This window comes from Haemaphysalis longicornis, unplaced genomic scaffold (assembly GCF_048455015.1).
Source record: "Haemaphysalis longicornis isolate Haplotype H1 unplaced genomic scaffold, Haemaphysalis longicornis Haplotype H1 scaffold_1, whole genome shotgun sequence".
Classification (NCBI taxonomy): domain Eukaryota; kingdom Metazoa; phylum Arthropoda; class Arachnida; order Ixodida; family Ixodidae; genus Haemaphysalis; species Haemaphysalis longicornis.
The window spans coordinates 90,233,917-90,256,281 of record NW_027526203.1 but is presented as its reverse complement, the minus strand read 5'-3'; the positions used below and the strand labels follow the sequence as shown (position 1 = coordinate 90,256,281).

The window sequence follows — 22,365 nt, the reverse complement described above, 5'->3', positions numbered from 1 at the left end:
GGGCGTTGTAAGGTCCACTTATGAGATCAGCGGCCAGGCGCCCGGGCTGCGCGTGAGAACCCGCCACTCTGTCTGCGGGCCCAGCACTGTGGACTCTACGCCGCAGCCGTCGCCAATTCGCCACGGTGCGCACGGGAGACGGATTGTCTGGCCCACCGAATACCACGGGGATAATCCCCCATTGAGAACGCAGACGGCGCCGCCGGCTTCCGAAAATCGTCGACGTGACCCGCGGAGGTGGTGGAATTACCAGCGTCGAAGCGCATGCCGCGCGAGACACCATTGTTAACGCGCCCCGGCCGGCACAGTGCACTGTCGCCGCCTTTCGCTCTCACCCCGCGGGGGTCGCACGCACTTGCTCGTCCGCGAGCGTGCCGTTGACCCAAAGATGCCGGCGCCTCACTGAATATTCCGTAGTGCGCTGAGTGACAGCGCTCTACGTGAATTTGGGCACTCCCTTAAGCGTGTACGGACGCTACAGGGTCGTTCCCGAGAGAGTTTGATCTCTAGGTGTGTTAAGGCCGAACTTGGCCGTTAGAAATCGTTCTTGTCTGAGCGCTGAGCTGGGCAGCTCCCGGTGGGACAAGGAGTCTCGACCGTTAAAGCTAGGTTGGCATTTGTAAGCCCCCTAGGCTAGAGGTTAAGATCACGTAGTATGATTAAGGTACAGCGCCGTACCGGGCAACTAGACGGATCTTGCGGCGAGACAGGGTCTCGGCCGTCGTTTCTCGAGTGGTTTGTGTACACTCCGAGGATAGGAGAGTTAGACGAAGTTGATAAGCTCGAGCGATTTGTACGCACTTGGAGCTAAAGTCGGAAGTTTTCCTTTTACTACTCATGTACCCAGTTTCCCTACTGTAAATAGCTGTGTATAAACTCTTCGTTTCACTTATTCAACCCCAACGCCTCGAGTTTGTCAAATTCGACCGCCGCCTCCAAGAACTTCAACACCATCACCCTGCCAGCCTCCTGCCAAATCAACCGGAGCCCGGGCGATTGGGTTCCTGATCGACACCGGACTTCGTGGAAACGAACCACAACCATCTTTACTGGCGTGCGCAGATTTCTCGGACTGTGCGCATACTACCGGCGCTTGGTCGCACACTTCGCACGCATTGCAGAGCCGCTCACACGCTTGACGAAAGATAGCACGCCTTTCAGCTGGGAAAGTGCCGAAGAGGAAGCGTTCTGCGAACTGCAACAACGCCTGCAGAGCCCTCCCGTGCTCGCTCATTTCGACGAACACGCCGAAACGGAAATTCACACGGATGCCAGTAAAAGCGAAGGGGGTGCGAAAAAGTAATCGCCTATGGCAGCCGTGGTGTGTCCAAGGAAGAAAAAAGTACTCAGCTTCTGAGAAAGAATGCCTCTCGATTATATGGGCCATTTCGAAATTCCACCCGTTAGTGTATGGAAGATCCTTTAGGGTTGTGCCAGACCACCATGCGCTGTGTTGGCTCGCCAATTTGAAGGACCCCTCTGGCCGTCTTGGTAGCTGGAACTTGCGCCTGCAAAAATTCGACGTTACAGTAGTCTATAAATCCGTGAGGAAACACTCGGACGCCGACTGCCTGTCCCGCGCCCCCGTAGACCCGCCACCACAAGACTCTGCTGAAGACAGCGCGTTCTTCGGAATCGGGACCTACCCGCCCAGCAGCGTGCCGACCACGGGTTACGCGTTATAATCGACTGCCTCGAGGGATGCAACGTCGCCGTTCCTAGGACCTTCAAACTCAACTTACCAGCATTCAGCCTGAGAAACTCTGTCCTAGTGAAGAAAACGTTCAGCCACGGAACGAGAACGTATTACCTGCTTGTCATCCCCGCGGACCTTCGTGACAAAATTTTTGAAGCGTGCCACGACGACCCGCCTTCCGGACATCTCGGCACAGCCCGCAATATTGGAAAAATCAAGGCGAGGTACTACTGGCACCGCCTTACCTCTGACGTCACCCACTACGTCCGGAGCTGCCGTGACTGCCAGCGAAGAAAGACGCCCCCGACGAGACCCGCTGGACTTCTGCAGCTGATCGCCGTCCCATCAAGGCCCTTCCAACAGATTGGAATGGACCTTCTGGGCCCGTTCCCTATGTCACGGTCCGAGAACAAGTGGATTGTCGTAGCAACAGACTACACGACGCGCTATGTGGAGACCGCCGCTGTTCCGAGGGGGACTGCACAAGAAGTTGCCAAGTTTTAGATGCGGCGCATCTCTTGCTCTGAGGCATGTCCCTCCTGCGTCGTCGTCGGCGGCGGCGGCGTCCGTCCGCGGCCCTCCTCCATTCGCCTCTCCCACAGCTGTGTGCAACACTCTCACTCCGGCGCATTAGCATTAGGACAGCTGGCGCCCTTCGCTGCGTTAACGCTGCGTTAACAGCTGCTCCGGTGCGCATGTGCGCGCATGCGCGACTCTCCTCCGCGGTGTCCTCTCCTTCAAGCGCTGTGAATATAAAGCGGGTATCGCGCTGGGTGGTTGCCGCTAAAACACGTGTACTCTCTCATTTCGCGTATGCATGTGCATGAAAATGTAAAATTGCCTCCATCGTCCCGTGTATGAGAACATCCGTATGTGATGGAAGGCATCCTACGCGTTCACAATACGTTTCACGCGATGTAGAGAATCAAACCAATGGAAACGCCAATTGAACCCCCAGATGCGCCGCATCACACCAGGGTTCCCTCGCGGAGATGGAGGCAATTTTTTTTCATAACACAAGTTGTGCTGCGACATGGAGCCCCTGAAGTCGTAATCACGGACCGCGGAACGGCCTTCACTGAGGAGCTCATGCAAGGAATCTTACGCTACAGCAACACGGATCACCGAAGAACGACGGCGTACTACCCCCAAACGAACGGACTAACGGAACGTTTGAACAAGACGATTGCGGATATGCTGTCCATGTACGTCGACGTTGAACATAAGAACTGGGACGAAGTGCTCCCGTATGTCACGTTTGCGTACAACACGACTATCCAAGAAACCACGCAGATGACACCGTTGTAGCTCGTCTACGGAAGACGGCCGACTACAATGCTTGACGCCATGCTGCCGCACGTAGAAGACGACGACCTGAACGCCGACGTCCAAGGATGCCTTCAGCGTGCGGAGGAGGCCCGCCAGCTCGCTCGAGTTCGTATAGCGGACCAGCAGCAGCTGGTGGATGCCGGCCGCTACAACCTCCGACGCCGAGCCGCCGAGTACCACCCAGGGGATCGTGTGTGGGTTCGGACTCCCATCCGACGACGCGGACTCAGTGAGGAACTTCTGCGACGGTATTTCTGACCCTACAAGATACTACGACGTGTTGGCCAACTTACCTACGAGGTGATCCCCGATGGTGACTCCGGCACATCACGACGACACGCGCGCCCCGAAGTCGTCCACGTGGTTCCCTTAAAACGTTTCTACGGACGATGACGAACTTTTATTTTGAATGCAGAGCATTTCAGTAACTCACGATGTCACCCGCGTTGGCGTCCGTAGTCCGCGTCCGCATCGCTCCCCCTAAACTATATAAAAAAATAATACCTGCCGGCGCCAGGTGTCGATCCTACGACTCTGCGGGCGGAACGCAAGGTGCACGGTACTCTACCAACTGAGCCACAAAGCCGACACAGAACGGACGGTTACGAACGTGCCTTATATCCTTGACTCATTCAACCGACGGCCAGAGGTGCGCCCTCTCCCCCGCGTCCTCCTCGCCTTCTCTCCGCTCGCAACGCCCTCTCTCGCCGCGTTCGGTTCGGGCGCACAACAGGTGGGGACGTGCGCAACACCCTCTCTCGCCGCGCTAGGTTCGCGCCCAAGAACAGGTGGGGCGCTCGCATCGCGCTCTCTCGCCGCGGTCGGTTCGCGCTTAAACCACATATGTCGTTCGCGCGCGCTGCGGTCGCTAACATCTGTGGCGTGATCGTGACGTCAGCATCACGCGTTCGCGTGGTGGCGATTTCGGCGCTATAACACTCTCTTGCGAGGGGCACTGGATTGGATTCGATTGGATTGGCTTGGATTTGGATTGGATTGGATTAAAGTGAATTGTGTTGGATTGTGTTGCGTCATAGCCGCACCACGTTGCGTCATAGCCGCTCCACGTTGCGTCATAGCCGCGGCAGGGGGTTCACGGCACGTTTCACCATTGACTTCATCGACAATGTCTACGCTGGAAGACAACAATTACAACAACAACAACCAATACGTAATCCATCCGACTTGCAGGCGCGCCCCCCCCGCAGAAATGCTCTGCATTTGATCGTGCCCCTCGCGAGGGGGATGTTTTTTTATTTGTTCAGACTGTCGCTTATGTTAGCATCGGATCGATGCACTCTTAGAGGGGGGGTAATACCGCGAACCATGCATTGTGTTAATTGGTGTTTGGCTTTTTCCGCCCGGCTGCGCCGGTCTGTGTTATCTCTGTGCCAAGGTAAGCGCGTGTTCCATTCTTTCTTTCTGTGCCGCATGTGTTATCTGTTCTGATAGGGAGAGCATTCCGAACTAACGTGAACATCCCAGAATAATCTTCTTGGATCTACAATGTTCTAGATGTGAATCGACGGTTCGAGAACCACGCGCGCCGAAGGATAAAAGGCCTGCAGAGCATACGCCGGCGTATTCGAGTCGCCGTAGCTCGCATGCGTACGTCACTTTGTTGACTGCTGCTTCGCCGCCTGTGTATTCTTTGAGTTGCTATGGGAGCACAAGTTCGCTCCAATAAACGTGTTTTCCTCGAAGACAACTGCGTCGTCTGGGGCTTCGTGGCAATATCAATAGCTTGTTGTATTGCACTCGCACTTTAAAACGCGCGCGAATCAGCAAACCTCTTCGGTGTCAACTTAGGCGTTTTCGCTTTGTAAAACGACACCCGCTGCTTGCTGACGAATTAACTAAACTGTGTTTGTGTCGACCCTTCTGCTACCGGCTCAATGCCCGCGAAGAAATTCTTTCGGACGTCCTCCGCTCGCCGTACCGGCATCGACAGCTCGCAGCCGCGCCAGGCGGAGCGTCCCGCCGGCCGCAGAAAAGCGAAGTTTGAATGCCGCCACAATTCATTATCAGCAACTGTGCAAACGAAGTGTCGGCAAATCACGATCCCTCGATGGCAGCCAACTAACCACCGGCGCTTCTGGCAGCGCGCGGTGCCGCGTTCGCGTCGACTCGGGCGGCCTGAAGATCGAAACCGGCAATAGCAGCGCTTGAGAGGCAGTTGATACGAAGTGACGCATCTTGCATTTGTTTAAGACTCAAAATTGCTCACACTTAATGACCTTTACCGTGGCGTACAATTTAGGGCTGATAAGTACCACAACAAAAACAACTTGAACATCTAAGAAAAAAACAATGACTACGGGACAAAATAAGTTTATTTTTTACAATAAAAGTCCTGAGGACGAATGTACGCCGAAATGAATCTTGAAACAATTTCAAAGCCCAAAGGAACTTACACACAGGTAAAAAAAAATCTTCAGGTGCGTGCCTCACTTCACAGAAGTGGCTGATAGCCCTGTTGTATAAATTGGAATGACCTGTTCCAAGACCTCTATGTTATTGACATGCTCTTGTGGATATCGCCTGGAGAATAGAAGCTCCTTCAGAACGGCAATGTACTCATTCGCTGTTGCAGAACACATAGGCGGAGAAATTTCATCATCCATGTCAGGAAAGTGAGGGACCTCTGTAGCGGCGTCAGAAATCTGCGGGCGATGCTCTCGGATACGGGTTTGTCGGTGAACACACCAGCACGCCACCTCTCTTATGCTTTAAGGACTGTTTTGATTTTTCCCCCTAAGTGTGTGCCATATTTTTACCGCGACCGTGTCGGAAGTGTTAGTTGTAAATGTACGGCGCTTTCAAAAACGTTCGGTATATCTGGACGCAGTTTCAATGCGTAGCATAGGGAAGTCGTAAGTTCACCGAAAAATGTTCGTTATACTTGATAGATCGTTATATGTGGCATCATTAAAAGTGGGTTTCACTCTAATAATGTTTCAATGACCCCAATACCGATAGACGTTTGTTGCGTTTGTTCAGCAGACTCCTAATTATGAACATCTTTCTGGCATATGAGTCTTGATGGATAAAACATTTTCGCCGCAAATTGTCGCACCCAATTTGGCAACCCGTTTTAAATGCCGAGCATTTATCAGGCTCGCGATGTCACTCGTCGATGTTGTCGGCGCCGTCCACACGCTCACTGCGCATGCGCGTCGCGTCGAGGCGCAGGTGCGCGTCTCTCCCCCGTACCCTCCTCGCTCTCAACAGCAGGTGCGGTGGTGCGGGAGGAGCGCGTGTACCCCGTGCGCTCCGTCGCTCTCAACAACAGCTGCGGCGGTGCGGGGGGAGTGCGTCTGTGCGCGCATGCGTCGAAGCTACCCGTGCGCTGCGTCGCGCTCAACAGTAACGGCGGCAGGGCGTGTGCACGTGATAACGGCGTGTGGGTGCGTGGAAAGTTCGCGCGCTTGTGTATGGAAGTGTGCGCATGCGCGTCTCTCCCCCGTACTCCTCTCCCTCGAACGCGGGCGGTGTGTATATAAGCGGCGGAGCGCGCGTGCGGTATTCAGTCAAGGGCGTCTTTGCTTGGCTTTCGCTTGACTTGACGCTTTGCATGACGGCACCAAGCAATAAAGACAGACTTTAACTTTACACTCCTTGCCTTCGCTTGTACTTTATTCAATAAATAGGAATAATAAAGACGAAATAACAATTAAGCATTTCCAAACCATACCCAATTACGCAACATTCACGCGATACCCCCACCACTCTGCGACGCATTTACTCGAGTTCCCCCCGTGGGAAGATGCGGGCGGGTTTTTTTTTCTTTGTTGTTTCTAAAAACGCCAAACCTGAGTGAAGCATATCTTTCTAGGCTCAAAACTCACTGGCAATAAAAATTGGCAATGTTTTGTGTAAATCACTTTCTTTCTGTGCCTGCTATAATGAATTCGCAACATACCTTTCTTTGTGCTTTGCTCTTTTGTTTGCTTTTTCTTCTCGGGGTATTCATCCACACTGCAAAACTCAGCGATGCGGCTTAGCGAAACGGACGCCTGAAACACACAAAACACAGCAGGTGCGCCACTTCTCAGTGATTAAGCAGTTTTTTCGGCAAGCCCAGTGGTGGTGCAACGATAGTAGAAGTGGTTACTGGCCGCTATCGTGATTTTTTTTTCTGTGAACGTGGTTGCGGCTCTGAAATATTTTTATTTATTTACTTATTTACAAGTATCATCAAGGCCGAAGCATTATAGAGGGTGTGGTAAGTACGAACATAAAAAATATTGGCGAGCAGTGAGAAATACGCGTATATTTCAAGGATGCTCAAAAAGAATAATATTTAGCAACGAACATGATTTATACAGTGCTATTAAAAAAATACAACAGGGGGAATTGGCACCGAGACGTTATACAAGGCTGGGGATTTCAATTTCACTGGTGATGATAGACCTGGATTTATTCACGTTATCTAGAGCAGTTGTGGTGGCTGGAAGGCGGTTTTAGTCAGTTGAACTCGGTGGAAGAAATGCAGCAGCGTATGAATGGGGCTTCCTGCGCATTATCCATTCGTTCACACACGGACACAGGGGCATGAAGGAATTCTTTTTCCCTATAGGTATATTGTCAGCGGGCATAATATATAAAAAACATGCTCACCAGATAACCTGAGAAGTGCATTATTTCTTTCTTTTTTTAATAGTAGCGTTAATTTTTCGTGTGTATTTATGATTTTATAATTTGTCTTTTGAGGAACTAGGCTGTGTTTTCGGTCTATTTTATCCTTTGCTCGCCAATTCATTTGACAACATTACCTTTTTGTTCTTTTTGAATGGCCACGAAAAGAACGTTATATGTGTACATTGCGTTTTCACTGCATGCCTTGGATTTTGGGCGCGAAAGTAGATCGGGTAATTCTTGTTTCGTTTTTGCCCGGACCAACCCGCATCTTTATTTTTGACGACGTAAAGAAACTGTCCTTTGACTTTGACCTTGCATAATACCTTGGTCATGTTTCTGAAGACCTCGGCGGTGTTGCTGGTTGTCAAATCTGTGATGCTCAGCAAAGCCACGCAAGCAAACGACAGAGCTGGGCTCAACACGAGCTGCGGCTCAAAAACAGACATAGTAGAAAACAAGATAATCGTCACCTGCAACAGAAGGATTGATATTAGCAGTACAGTTTTATTCGGGGAACATACCGAAGGTATCACATACCGCCAATCATATTATCGAGCCTAATGTTTTTTCTCGACATGGCGGCTCCCTTCTGAGTAATTGCAGCCGCCTGAACTAAACCGTAGTGGCAGTTAGGTCAGGGATTAACCTTGCCCCCAGAATGTATTGTATATATTCAAACATGCCAGAAGTTTTACCGATCATCGTGAAGGTGGAAGCGCTCACACAACAGGGACGAAAGTAGAAGACAGAGACGACACGGTGCTGTATCCTGCTTTCGTCCCTGTTGGGTGAGTTCAAGATGATCAGCTACCAACGAGCCCGATTGTCATTTCTACAGAAATGTTACTCAACCGAATGCAGGGGCACGTTTTTGCTGTAACAAATAATTGATTGATTGTAGGGGGCTTAATGCGCAGACGCACCGCGGGCGATGAGGCTCGCCGTAGTGGAGGGCTCCGGATTAATTTTGGCTACCTGGAGATCTTTAACGTGCACCGAAATCTCGAACACACGGGCGTTTTTGCTTTTCGCCTAGCTATAATAAGAAAAAGAGCGTAACATAAAAGAATTCTGCTCGCGGTTCCTGCCATATTACTGTTTAAATAACGTCCAAAGCATCGCCTTATATCAGAATTATCTTAAATAATTATCTGAAGTAGACTCCAGATATTTTATTTATTTAGCAATACTGCAGGCCAGTATTTTGGCCCTGGCAGGAGGGGCTACACAGTATACATACAATACAATGAAGATTAGTAACAACAATCAAGACAACACGAATACTATAGCAACGTTCAACCATCAAAAGTTGCAATGTGCGACTCAAGGCGACTCATAAAATCAGCAGATTCAAAAACCTCTCGTGGCAAAGAATTCCATTCAGACACATTTCGGGGGAAAAATGTGTACTTGTGAGTGTCAGTTCTGGCGAAAATTGGCGATAATCAGTATTCATGGTTATGTCTAGTTGTCCGTGAAGTTAAAGGTTTTATACAATTAGGAAGTAATAATTTAGTTTTCCCTACAAGACAGTTATGAAGAAACCTAAGGCGGCTAACTTTCCGGCGAGCCTCGAGAGTCAATACGTTGTACTTCCTCTTTCGTGATTTTTTATTCTCTAATTCATGGAAGAGATCCGTAACCAAGAAAAATCGATCAGCACACACACCAACGCTCTCTTCAGGGGGGGGGGGGGGGGGCGGAGTAAGAAAATTACCGAAACACTATGCGCATTTCTCTGCATATGAAAGTACAAAGCTGTGACAGCTGTGACCCCAACCCTGATCTTCGTTGGCCGCTAAGTTCAGTGGCCCCCCCAGGTTCGGTGGGGTACATTATGTACGGTTTTACGCTAGGAACTTCCGGCCTGGTCCAGCCTGGTCCGCCGGCCATGTGGTCTCTCCTGCCAGTGTGTCGTCCCTCCTCGTTCGCATGTCGGACGGGACCACGTGGCACCGGCATGCGGACCAAACTCAGCCGCCTGGCAACCTCAGCCACCCCTTCAGGAAGCCAGCAGACACCGGCCACTGCCAGCACAGCACCAGGGGCTGATGCTACTCGCGCCATTGTGGCGCCACGTGCAAGTGTGGTGACACCTGCAAGGCTGGCGGACGGTGCGAGAGCGACAAGGGCGGCACCCGATGCTGCCTCACCCGCATCGACACCTGTGCTCAGGCGGAGTGAAAGACAGCGGAGACCGCCCAACCATTACTCGCCGGGGTGACAGGTGTTTAGTGTTTGTATGGGGCAAACTTGGGGGTGAGGGGTGTGACAAGTGTGTGGCGCCCCCCAACACTCATCTTCGTTGGCCGCTAAGTTCAGTGGCCCCACCAGGTTCGGTGGGCGACATTGTGTACGGCTGACCAATAAATACCGACGAGCACGGCCGCTCTCGGTCAGTCACCATCATCACGAGCACGCTGCGAGTCGTCACTCGGCTGGAGGGTACTCCGTCCCTCCCACGTTCACGAATGCGGGGCTAAATCGTGACAAAACCTACTAAGTAGCTCAGGCATGCGTTGCTCAACAAAGCCATGCCTCTGACATGAGATGTGCCGGTGGCATTGGTGATGGTTGATAGGCAGGTTATTAGGTAGGTTGATTGGTCATAGGTAACCTAATAGGTAGCCTATGACACCCATATTTCCATAAGTGACATAAATGTGAACGGCTTAGCAGTAGCAGTAAACGGCTGTCAGTGTTGGGGGGCTATTTTCCGTTATGACAACAGGGTGCGGGGAAAAACTTGAAGGATGTGCAATTAGAAAAAGCATAACCGTCAGCAGCCGCGTGGTGAAGCCGTGCTGCTGGGGTCGGCATATTTGGAATCGTAGGGACGTATTTACCTGAGTACGATTCTCGTGTTCCTTTATTTTTCTTCGTATCGCTCAACGTAGAGATGGAAAATCTAAAATATTCCAAAGCTGCAGCACAGTCTTCTGTACTGCTTTTCCGTCTCAGCCTAGAAAAGGGATCTCCAAGTGTCACTAAAACATTGCATTCTAAACAAAAAATATAATGACTCCAACAGGAGAAAAACAGTGTTTCGACGGTCTGCTACAGCTGCAGACGGTACAATGTTCGGAAATTTTCGACCCAGTAACCGTAGTATTCCCTGGCCATTATAAGGAGGCTTGACCCTTCTGTTCGATAAAACGAGCCTCGCTTGCCCATATCATTTGGTAAAGCTCTTAGACTTTCTTGCATCTGGTAGTAGCACTCCCCCAATTCTTCATAACCCACACTCTCTCTGATTTTCAAAGGCTGAGGTCTCTAGCCCATCTACCTTCGTGCAAAAGGACTTCGTCAAGTTTGCTGAAGACACCGAGTTCCCAAAATTTCGGGGCCCGGTGCATAGCTGACCAGGGGAATAACTCCGCGGTGCAAGCACTTCAACTTTGGGCGAAATAAAGTGTCATTAATTGTGCCAGTACCTTACAGGCAAAGTCATGCTAACTGTACATCTAGCTGCTTGTACGGTTGGTGGTATTAAACCTGAAGATCGGACGTGTGTTAGTCACGTATCTCTACCAGCCCCTCTCTTTGCAGAACATCAAGCTTTGCGCAATAACGTAAAACACTAGAAAATCCGGAGGCGTTACTGAGTGAACAAATTTATATTTCTGCAAATTCGGTGAAGCAAGACAAATTGTGCTTTCGCAGTAAGAGAACCGAAGACGAATACGATCGGCTTCATGTCTTCTGAGGGCAATTACAGTCTACGAAAAGTTGGCGTTGATAGAACAGAAGCGTTCTAAAAACAATGCCTGCGAGCTAACGGAAGTTTACGAAAAGGAGATATATGCGAGTTATGCTTGCTTTGCAACGCGTGAACGCAGCGGGAGCGAATAAATGCGACAAACCATTTTAGAGGATTCAATATACGCTCAGGCAAGTGGGCTAACCTCACAGCGCTGTAGTGCCCTTTCAGTTGACCATAACAACGCGAATTTAAGCCCAAACGTCTGGAACGCACACGCTCGCGATTGCGCAAGAGGATTGAACGTATTCAGTTCTTTTGAACCTGCTTTTGGAGGTGACAAAAGTTTCTATAACTGTAAATAACACAAGTCACTCCTTCAATGCCACTTTTTTATGAAGAGGGATTTGCAGACAAAAAGATACGCACCACGGAGCCACATGAGCTGTAGATGGAATCAAGAAATGCATCGAGCACATTCACTGCAAACAGCCACTTCAGCTCTACTTTTCTCGAGCGTAATACATTGCGCTGAAGTGCGTCTTCCCAGGCGTACATTTTCACCACACGCATGGTGGAAAGTAAGTCTGCCATGGATTTCAGTCTTTCATCGCGAGCCCTCGCTTCCCTCATCTGCAACAAATGAAAGCGAATTTTCATAGTCGTGGTTTGCGTCTTTACGGAGCATATGCAGCGCTTGCGCACAGAGGAAACTGCGTTGCTTCCATAATTGCGAGAATTCTTTCATAATTTTACTTTGTTTATTTATTTACTGCCAATGCACCACATTACTTAAGAGGCATACAAATTTGAAATGATGGCAACAAAGAGAACAATGTTTATACTGCAAGTGTGTACGGTGCGGGTTACGCTAGCTGATGCCATAAAAGGTTGAAAGTTCGACCTTCCGTTGGACGCCCGAGGTATTTTGCGAGGACTCTTAGAATTCAAGCTTAGCTGTGATTTTCGCCCAGGGTAAAATATGCGATGGTGAAAAAAATAAGTTACTCATTAGTTACTCATTATTAGTTAGGCTGAGTAGACCGTGAGACAGGGCCACATACGCCAGACTGCAGTGACGACACTGGTTCAATACGTTCCACGTCTTAAGCGTTAGATTCGCCACAGGAGAATAACTGGAAAGGAATAAGCGCAACGGCATGACTTTCAATCATACTAGGCTCGTGCGTGATGCTGCTGCGTTGATATTCAAGCTTAAACCCAAGTGAGTTTTCAAAAAGTTTTATTTGGTTTGGTTGCAGAGAAAATATTCGGCGTAAATATTAGGAGTGAACTTAACATGAAGTTTGCAGTGGTAACTGAGGAAGTCGATAGAGTGAACAAACCTATAAACACTGTTGGGGGCCAACTGTGAAACATTTTTCACGTATGTCATCAGCACAAAAATAGGAATATGTGACATAATTAGTTCTGGAACTTGCAGGATTAATTATGTGAAATCTTGCACAATAAGCTGAAAACCTATAGGTCCTCAGGATTTGAAACGTGAGGTGGGGCTGTTCCTTGTAATTTATGCTTTATGATTTGAAAACAGGGAAAATACCACGGACATAGAAAACAAGGGAGAGAGGGCACGCACTGACTAGGAAGTAATTTTTTAATACGCATGAAAAAGCGGCGTTTCACATCGCAACAAACAGCAGATGCATTAGCAAACCCTTTACCCCGCTTTCTTTTAGGGAGGTTCACGTTCTAGCCAGGGCTGTTTGGTTATGTCCGCACACGTACCGGTGGTGTTTTTATCTTCAGTTTCGCTGTCAGTATACGCAAATGAATACGCTAAATGTGAATTGTAATTTTTCATGTGTGTATGTATGTTTTCCCCGTCTACTGAAAAATTCTGTTGCTGGTCAGCGCGTTTCCTGTCTCCCTTCTTTTCAATGACCGCCGTCTTTGCGCTGTTTTCCATCATGAACCAGTACCAACCTGCCTTGACAGTCCTTCTGCAGTTTATTCCTTGCAACAGCCGTCTTATCCACCCTATATATGCTGGTGTTGCACAAAGATGAACAAATTTATTTTTATGTGCAGCTATGTCACTGCTTACATGAAGAACCGAAGTAAAATTTAGGTGTGCACAGGTGCTCCAATACAGAGAGCGAGATTGAAGTTCGCCAACCTTTGCATTTTGCACACTGCGATCCGTAATGCGGGAAAAAACGCTTCTTCTGTTCTCCGATGAAGCGCGGCCATGCTGTCGTGACCTAGAGAAGGGATGACATTGACCCCTGCAAGCATCCGAGCAGTGCAATCCCACATAACCAAATCAACTCGGTAACCTTTCTTAATGTCAAAATTACCAGATCAACTAAAAAGTCTATATCACACACTCAATACGACACTATCAGTGATAAGTCACCAAACGTAGCCGTGTAATTATTGTAATCATTTTAGTCCCTTTACTTATTCTTTCGTTACTTTGACTTACAGCCTTCTCCAAACATTTTGGTACGCCTTTTATCAGACAACATAAAATAACGTGACGAAAAACTCCGACTTCGCTGCAGGTCGACCAACAGGTACAGGTTGACAACGTTAGAGCCCAAAGCCCGATGTAAGGCCTGTGCAAACCCACGCTCGTGCTGCCCAGCCGGCGTCTGTTGAGGCAGTGCCTTACGAACGCACATTCGAGGGCACGCCGCAAGATCCCTAAACTTTTCTACTTGCCTAATTGTTACTGCAGTAATTAGCATGCTCACGTACTTACGAAGGCCTACATTTTTTGCACACCGGTCTAGATCAAAGCCCACAATGCATTCATTAGGTCAACCGTAGGTCAGGGAAACCATTCAGCTGTTTAGGCGTTGGTAATGAGTGTACACCTCGCATTTCAGAGGCCTGTGGTTCAATTTTCAAACACATAGAAATAAACTATTTTTTTCGGAATTTTTTCCATGCATCAACTGCTGTCAATCACTATGCACAATCGGTCACTTCGCGTTCATTTATTGCTTACAATGCAAGAGGCGAGATTTTCGCTCCACCGAGGGATCACAGTGAAATGCCTCCAAGTGCGTTTGTCCTCCTGGCTATGATTGGGACTCTTACATATAAAACCATTCCTTCAATGGAGGCACGAAGGCTGGGTTTTCAGCGATGCAGTTTAAAATTTTTAATGCGCAAGCCACGACACCGCCAGGCAAAAGACTGAGCCCTCACACTTTCATTGAGCCAGAAACGAAGACAGGCACCATCATTGTCATGCATTCCGACATCACCACCATTGGACTTAAAAGATTTACTGAACTCCCAGTCCCGTCCTTGATAGTGCGCCGTGCTTCATACACCGTATCGATCAGCAATACACGTGGCGCGTAATCAATGTAGCCCCAAAAATTTACTTTTAGAAAAAAACCATCTTTCCGTACAAAAGCCACAGCGCTGGCACCTATTTATCAAATTCTTCCCTTTACACAGAATGAGCGCTTGAAGAAGTTTACCTCATGACACAATTTGGCAGGACGTGGGAGGCTGAACAGGCCTCCTTCCTTCCAAACCTGCCAGCGGGTTTTGATCTACAAGGGTGAGGCTGGAGATACATCCACGGCGGCGGTGCTGGAAGGACGGGTCAGCGAATGTAAGGACAAACTGGACGGGGCAGCAGCGGCGGTAGTGGAAGGACGCCCGTTTAAACGTTTATTCGCCAATTCCCAGGTTGGTGAGCTTTCCGTTGACCCTTGATTTTTCCATTAGTGCCGCCGCTACTGCCCCGGCCTTGTCTGCGATTGTTTCTGTGCCGACGTTTGTTTGCTATAGGGGTTGTCTGCCGTGTGCTCCACCTGTCCGTGTGTCAGGTGCCGAAGAAATGTGTCATGTGTGCAGCAAAACCCCACCTCAGGCCCTCACGTGTCTCGAAAGTGACCATGTTGACCATATTCAGGCTGTTCGGAGCCCACCTTCAAAAGAAAAGGTGAGGCCGGTTGAGAGACGTCCGTCTTGTCGTAAACAAAAGTCAAATCAACCAAAAAATCCCTCTGATCGTGAACCCGCTGGGACCCTTGCTGAAATCTTAAGAAAGCTTGACGCATTAGCTGGTTTGCCTGCTCAGGTGGTATATATGAAAGCATCTATTAAACTGATGTCTAACAAGTACGTCGAGGCGATTAGGGAACAGGCAGAAGAAGATAAGGATTTCATGACCTCAAGCAGCACGTGAACCGGCTAGAAGCTAACTCTACTGGACAGGAAGTTCAGCAGCTTCAGTCATCCTTGAATGAATTGGAATGGAGGGCAGGAAACAAAATCTGGGAATTTACGGCATCCCAATGTCTGAGAATGAAGATCTGATGTCCAAGCTAAACGATGTTGCCAAGGTTTGCCAGATTTGCCAGAGCTTTCTCAAGACGACGTACACTCTCTTCACAGACTTTAATCGAGGACTGAACGGGTGGCGGGTGCAATCATCCGTTTTACGCGACAAGCACTTTACCACAAGTGGCTCGAAAAGCGAAAAGTACTAAGGGCGAAGCAGCCTCCAGTTTCAATTACTCAAATAATGACCAGACTGAACAGAAACCTTCTTCGCTGTACGCGTGAATAGGCGGCCGATAACGGCTATCGCTTTGCTTGGCACTCGAATAACAAGACCCCTCTCAAGTTGCAACATCGTGCCCGCACAATCGTCGTTCAATGCAAGACTGACCTTGATAGGCTCGTTTCAACAAACAGCGCAAGGACGCGGACGACAGAACGGAAAAAAGACCGTACAAGTGCTGACTAGCAACCGGGCGTATTTTATAGCGTTCTGCAATATATACGAAAACACAGCCGGCGTCACACCTTTGCGATCAATCACAACGGCCAACCGGTGAAAAAAGAACAATGCAAACAGCACCGAGGGAAACATTTTGATGCTGCTATCTCCGACATGCTCCGTCTAAGTAGTCACGTTTCTTCTGTAGCAAAGTAACAGAGGGCTGACTGACGCACGTGTCGCCCCTTTTCGCTATAATGTAAGATTCAAAAATTTCGCGCGTGGGCGCTCCCAAGTAGTGCTTAAGAACCTTGGGGTTCTCAAAAAGAGGTGGGGTCAACCCACGCGTCTTGCAATGGGAAAGCAGGTGGCTCCCGGTGCCGACACGTAAGGCATACGCGTGCTCCCTTAGGCGTTCGTTAAGACATCTCCCCGCTTGTCCAACGTACACTGCACTACACCTCAGGGGGATCTCGTACACTCAGGGGGATCTCGTTCCCTGTTGTTGTCGCGACAGGGAACGAAGCGAGTGGCATGTTATATCCCGCATGCTGCCTTTGGAGGTGTCACGTTGTTCACGGCTTTGCACACTGTCCAAATCTTGTTAAGTGCAAAGCCGTGCCTTACGTGTCGGCAACGGGAGCCACCTGCTTTCCCATTGCAAGACGTGTGGGTCACCCCCACCTCTTTTTGAGAACTCCAAGGTTCTGAAGCATTACTTGGGAGCGCGCACGGGCGAAATTTTCGAAGCTTATATTATAGAGAAAAGGGGCGACACGTGCGTTAGTCAGCCCTCTGTTACTTTGCTACAGAGGGAAAGTGACTACTTAGACGGAGCATGTCGGAGATAGCAGCATCAAAATGTTTCCCTCGGTGCTGTGTGCATTGTTCTTTTTTCACCGGTTTGCCGTTTTGACTGATCGCAAAGGTGTGACGCCGGCTGTGTTTTCATACATATTGCAGAACGCTATAAAATACGCCCTGTTGCTAGTCACCGCTTGTACTGTCTTTTTTTCGTTCTGTCGTCCACGTACTTGCACTGTTTGTTCAAACGATGTATAGCCAACTAGCTCAAACACAAGCCTTACTTTGATAGGCTGAGTGCAGCCTGATATGCTTTGGTCGCAAGCTACATTTTAATATTTTTCCCCTCATGGACAGTGTCTGTCATAGACTGGTCGATTTGTCTCGCATTCACGAGTAAATGAATGATATTCAAGACCCCCTTAGCTGTATTAATTTAAATTTAAGGTCTGGAAAAAATACGTATGACAAGCTGGACAGCTCTTTGATCAAGTGAATTCAATTTTCAACGTTGTGATGTTCTCAGAAACTTGGTTTGACTTTGAAGACGATATACCCAATGTGCCTGGTTACAAACCCTGATCCGCACAGGCAACAGAGGAGGTGGAGTAGTACTGTTCATTGCGCCAAACTGGGAATGTGAGCTGTTAACAGATTTTTCCGTTATCACTGCGCATTACCAGTTTTTAACAATGAAATCTCGCACCCTCGTCTTCGCAGTTTGTTATCGACCCCCAAGTGCCGATGCCTCCGACTCTTTTTTTTTACTTTGTTAATTGTCATCAGTTTAATCTAATCCTCTGAATTGATTTCAATCTCAACTGTCTTGTTGAAACAAAAATTAGGAAGTATGCTGAAAATTTATTCAATGTTCATTCTTGTCGTGATGTCATAACATCGCGTACTAGAATCACCATGACGTCCGAATCGTTACTTGATCTTAGTATGAAGCTAAAACGGAAGACTGGGCGAGTTGGTACTTGTTCATATTAACAGCGCTACCGACACAGACAAAAAGAAGAGGGCACAAACACGGCGCTGCACAAACACAGCGCCGACACAAACACAAACACAAACACGGAGGGCACAAACACAGCGCCGTGCTTGTGCCCTCTTCTTTTTGTCTGTGTCGGTAGCGCTGTTAATATGATCTTAGTATAACCGATTTTGACGTAAATCGTTCAAAGCCTGGTGTGGTTATTTTTCTATTAGCGATCATCTACCAGTTTTTATATCTGTCTGCAAAGCCCTCAAAAAACAAAATGTTCAAGACAAGAATGTCCCTATCGTGATATAAACGATGTCACACCATGTAGGTTCCGAGAAACTTTACTTTGTGTAAATTGTGATGATGTGCTAAGTGAGCAGGATCTTGGTGAAGCCTATAACAAATTAATGGTGAAATTCTCGCCGGCTTACTTTACATCTTTCCCGTGCATGACAACCACCCGCCCTAGGAAAGCTCGCAAGCCCTGGGGGTCCACTGAACTTTTGAACGCCATCAGTAAACGTGATAAATTATACCAAAATATTTCTGAAAACTATAGAAGTATTAAAAGAATTTAAGGCTTACAGAAATTACGTTACCAAGGAACTTCGTAATGCAAAAACACGGTAGTATTATAATATTGTCAATGCAACAAAGGATCCGCCAAAAAATCTATTCATAAAATTAACGCTGTAACTGGTTAAGTGACCGAAACAAGACGTAATGGCAAGGTTTTAAAGAGTCAGGAGTTAGCCGACGTTTTCAACAATTTTCTTCTTTCTTCTCTCTCAGCTTCGACAAACCGGAACGCGCTTGAGCACTTTATGTATAACAATGATGGAACATTTTTTCTGGGTCCTGTAACCATACATGAGGTCATAACAGCGCTCATGAATTTAAATAATAGCAATGAAACTGATAACGCGGGAATGCAAGATAGACCCATAAAATTTGTTGTTGATGTAATTCTTGTTGTTGATGTAATTCCTCTGATGCGCAGTGTCGGCTGCGCATCGACGTCATCGACGGCGATATCAGCCCCCGGAGATGATATAAACAACTCGCCACCACGACAGCCTTTCAGTGGGCACGGGAGCATTCACGGCTTCACAGCTGACATGTCGCGCTTCTGCACTTTGCAGGCGCTTCTGGTGTTCCCGCTTTTTTGGCCTGCAACGGTTTCCTGCTCGACCACCCACGAAATTCCACGGAAATCGGCTTACCAGGATGACAGCATTCAGCCATCCAACCACACCGAACCGGACTTCCTTCCTCTGATGCGCAGTGTCGGCTGCGCATCGACGTCATCGATGGCGATATCAGCCCCCGGAGATGATATAAACAACTCGCCACCACGACAGCCTTTCAGTGGGCACGGGAGCATTCACGGCTTCACAGCTGACATGTCGCGCTTCTGCACTTTGCAGGTATGTAAACAGTACTCATTATACGCTAAGAAAAGCGATAATCGTTTCCTTTTTCTGCTGCCGTGCCCACAAGTGCTGTGTGAAGTTGCTGGTGAATGTGTATCAATGGCTTTGTTGTTGCTGCGTTCCGGGGACGTTGAAACGAACCCGGGGCCACCTAAAACCCGCTCTGCAGCCATTGTAGATGTGGATACTTTGCCTGACGAACCATCCGAACAAATGAATGTTATCTTCCAGCTTCTTAAAGACCTACAGTCACGTTCTGTGGAATCCTCAGACCGCCAAGCTGAGATTATTGCAGATGTAAAGGCCATTCAGACAAGTATTGGTCAGATTGAAAACAAAATTGGCTGCATTCAATCAAGGCTAGATGCCTTGGCAGAAAAAATGGAGAAGTACGAACCCATTGATCAAACTCTGACTACCATGCAAGACTCGATTGAGACCTTATCCACTCAGCATGGCGCCCAGCAGTCCCGCGTCGATGAATTGGAAGACAGATCTCGGCGGAATAATTTATTATTTCATGGTATCCCTGACTCTCGAGAAACATGGCAACAATCGGAAGACCGTATTAAAGAAGCCCTGACAGGTGTAGATGATGCGGAATCTATTAACAATTCTATCGAACGTGCGCATCGCTTGGGAACGTTCATGCCAAATAAGGGTCGCCCAATAATAGTTAAATTCTCCTCCTACAAAATGAAAGACAAAATACTTTCTGCTCGAACCAAGCTAAAAGAAAAGGATGTATCGGTTACAGAAGATTTTTGCCCCGCCACACGTTATGCTCGCAAACAACTTATCGACTTTGCTAAATGCCAACCTAATGCTCCTCAGTTTAAACTACAGTATAAAAAGCTTCTCCTGAATAAAAAACAATACATGTATGATCCGCAAACCGAAAGCGTAACAGAGCACACTAAACAGGTTTTTGATCTTAATCAGTCGACCTCTGAATCAAGTCCCAATGCATAGGATTGCGCGAGGGGCAGTGGATCAAGCTTATCTCATGTGTCTGTCCTGTTTACTAACATCCGAAGTATAATGAACAAGCGTGATTCCTTAGCTTCGGCAATTGACACTTGTAACGCTGATATTGTAATACTCACGGAAACTTGGCTGCAACCTGAAATACACAACCATGAAATTCTATCGCATGCGCACCATTTTTCGTTTTATCGTTGTGATCGCACTTCACGTAGAGGTGGCGGCGTCCTTCTGGCAATTAAAAAAGACTTCCAATCTCACTGTATTCACGTTAACACTTCACTTGAAATCGTGTGGGCTATTGCCGAACTCGGTTTTCAAAACGTTTTGATCGGTGCTTGTTACCGCCCCCCTAGTTATTCTTCCGATTTTGTCAACGAGCTTCATGACGTCATTAACATGGTTTTTCTACGCTACCCCAACTTGCCTCTCTTTTTGCTAGGTGATTTCAATATTCCAAACATAACCTGGGCGACCACGCCTCCGACTATGCATCCGTTTACAACACTAGGCAACGATTTTCTAAACATTTGTTCTGTTTTTTCACTAACCCAAGTGATTGCACAGGCAACAAGACTAACACAAATTACTGCAAACACTCTTGATCTCGCCCTAACATCTAGGCCTGACCTAGTTTCGGACATGACACTCTTGCCCGGCTTGAGCGACCATTTATTGATATCTTTCCGCATCAACATATCGCGTCCAAAAGCCTCTAAAAAAGCAAAAACTATTCGTGATTACAAGAAGGCAAACTTCTCGGCGATTAACCACGAGCTATGTTCATTCCTTGACCGTTTCTTAGAAGGTTTCGATAAGCGCAGCACACAATCTAACTGGGACATGTTTCTTGCGACGGTTCATGACTTATCTAACCCATATATTCCTGTGCGCAGAATAATTGCTTGCCAAAATGCACCATGGTACACCTCCCACATAAGGCGTCTTTCTAACAAGAAAAAACGCTTATATAAATTAGCGAAAAAATCTGGAAACGCTAATCGATGGGCTGCCTACAAATCGGCTTCTAATCAATATATAACAGCAATTAAGACTGCAAAAGAGAACTTTTTACGGAATACGTTGCCATCTATGTTATCAACTGATATTAATAAATTTTGGCGCGCTATTAAACCAAGCGAAAATGACACTATAACCCTTGTTGATATTGTGGGCAATACAGTTCACCCGAATGATTGTGCGACCATACTTAATGATGCTTTTACAGCGAATTTCTCGGTTCATTCAAGTAATATTGTACCTTCCTTACAACAATTCAATTACCCCAGCATGCCCCATATAACTATTGAACCAAGTGGCGTTGCTGCGCTAATCAAGTCGCTAAAACCTTCTTCGGCCCCCGGTAGTGATTTAATTAATCCCAAGTTTTTGATAAGTACTTGTGTTTACTCGTCTATTATACTCACCATGATCTTTCAGCAGTCCCTCGAAACTGGCTGCCTGCCTCTTGATTGGCAGGTCGGGAAGCTGGTTCCATTACATAAATCAGGTAGCAAGCGCTCTCCTTTAAATTACCGCCCTGTATCTCTTACTAGTATACCATGCAAAATATTTGAACACATTTTGTTTTCCAATCTTGTTAATTTCCTCGAGTCAAATTCATTTTTCACGAACAAGCAGCATGGTTTCCGTAAGACGTACTCATGTGAAACACAACTGGTATCTTTCACACACAAACTCAACATCATCCTTGACCGTTCTTCAATAGCTGACTGCATATTTCTTGATTTTTCGAAAGCGTTCGATAAAGTTTGCCATAAGCTATTGTTATCCAAACTTAACCAACTAAATCTTGACCCCAAACTTCTTACTTGGCTCGAAATATTTCTAAGCAATCGTTTCCAGTACGTTTCGGCTAACAATACTTGTTCACCTCAAACACCCGTTCGTTCTGGGGTGCCGCAAGGTTCCGTGCTTGGCCCTCTGCTTTTTCTTATCTATATAAATGACCTGCCTTCTGAAATTTCTTCTCACATACATTTGTTCGCCGACGATTGCGTTCTTTTTCGTGTAATAACCTCTAATGATGAAGTAGCCGCCCTCCAAGCTGACCTT

General features: G+C 47.7%; 2 protein-coding genes across 2 annotated transcripts in view; one reads left to right on the top strand and one right to left on the bottom strand.

Annotated features, from left to right (window-relative positions):
• LOC144177985 (ATP-binding cassette sub-family C member 2-like) overlaps positions 1 to 22,365 on the bottom strand; it is a 603,957-nt gene that overhangs the window by 233,895 nt on the left and 347,697 nt on the right. Inside the window, exons 11-13 of the mRNA XM_077705540.1 lie at positions 11,796 to 11,999; positions 7,990 to 8,136; positions 6,948 to 7,041 (exon numbers count right to left, since the gene is read on the bottom strand). Coding sequence (XP_077561666.1) covers positions 6,948 to 7,041; positions 7,990 to 8,136; positions 11,796 to 11,999 — 445 coding nt within the window. The remainder of the gene's footprint in view (positions 1 to 6,947; positions 7,042 to 7,989; positions 8,137 to 11,795; positions 12,000 to 22,365) is intronic.
• LOC144177997 (uncharacterized) lies at positions 18,900 to 21,187 on the top strand. The gene has a single exon (XM_077705546.1). The coding sequence runs from the start codon at positions 18,991 to 18,993 to the stop codon at positions 20,275 to 20,277; it is 1,287 nt and encodes a 428-aa protein (XP_077561672.1). The 5' UTR covers positions 18,900 to 18,990; the 3' UTR covers positions 20,278 to 21,187.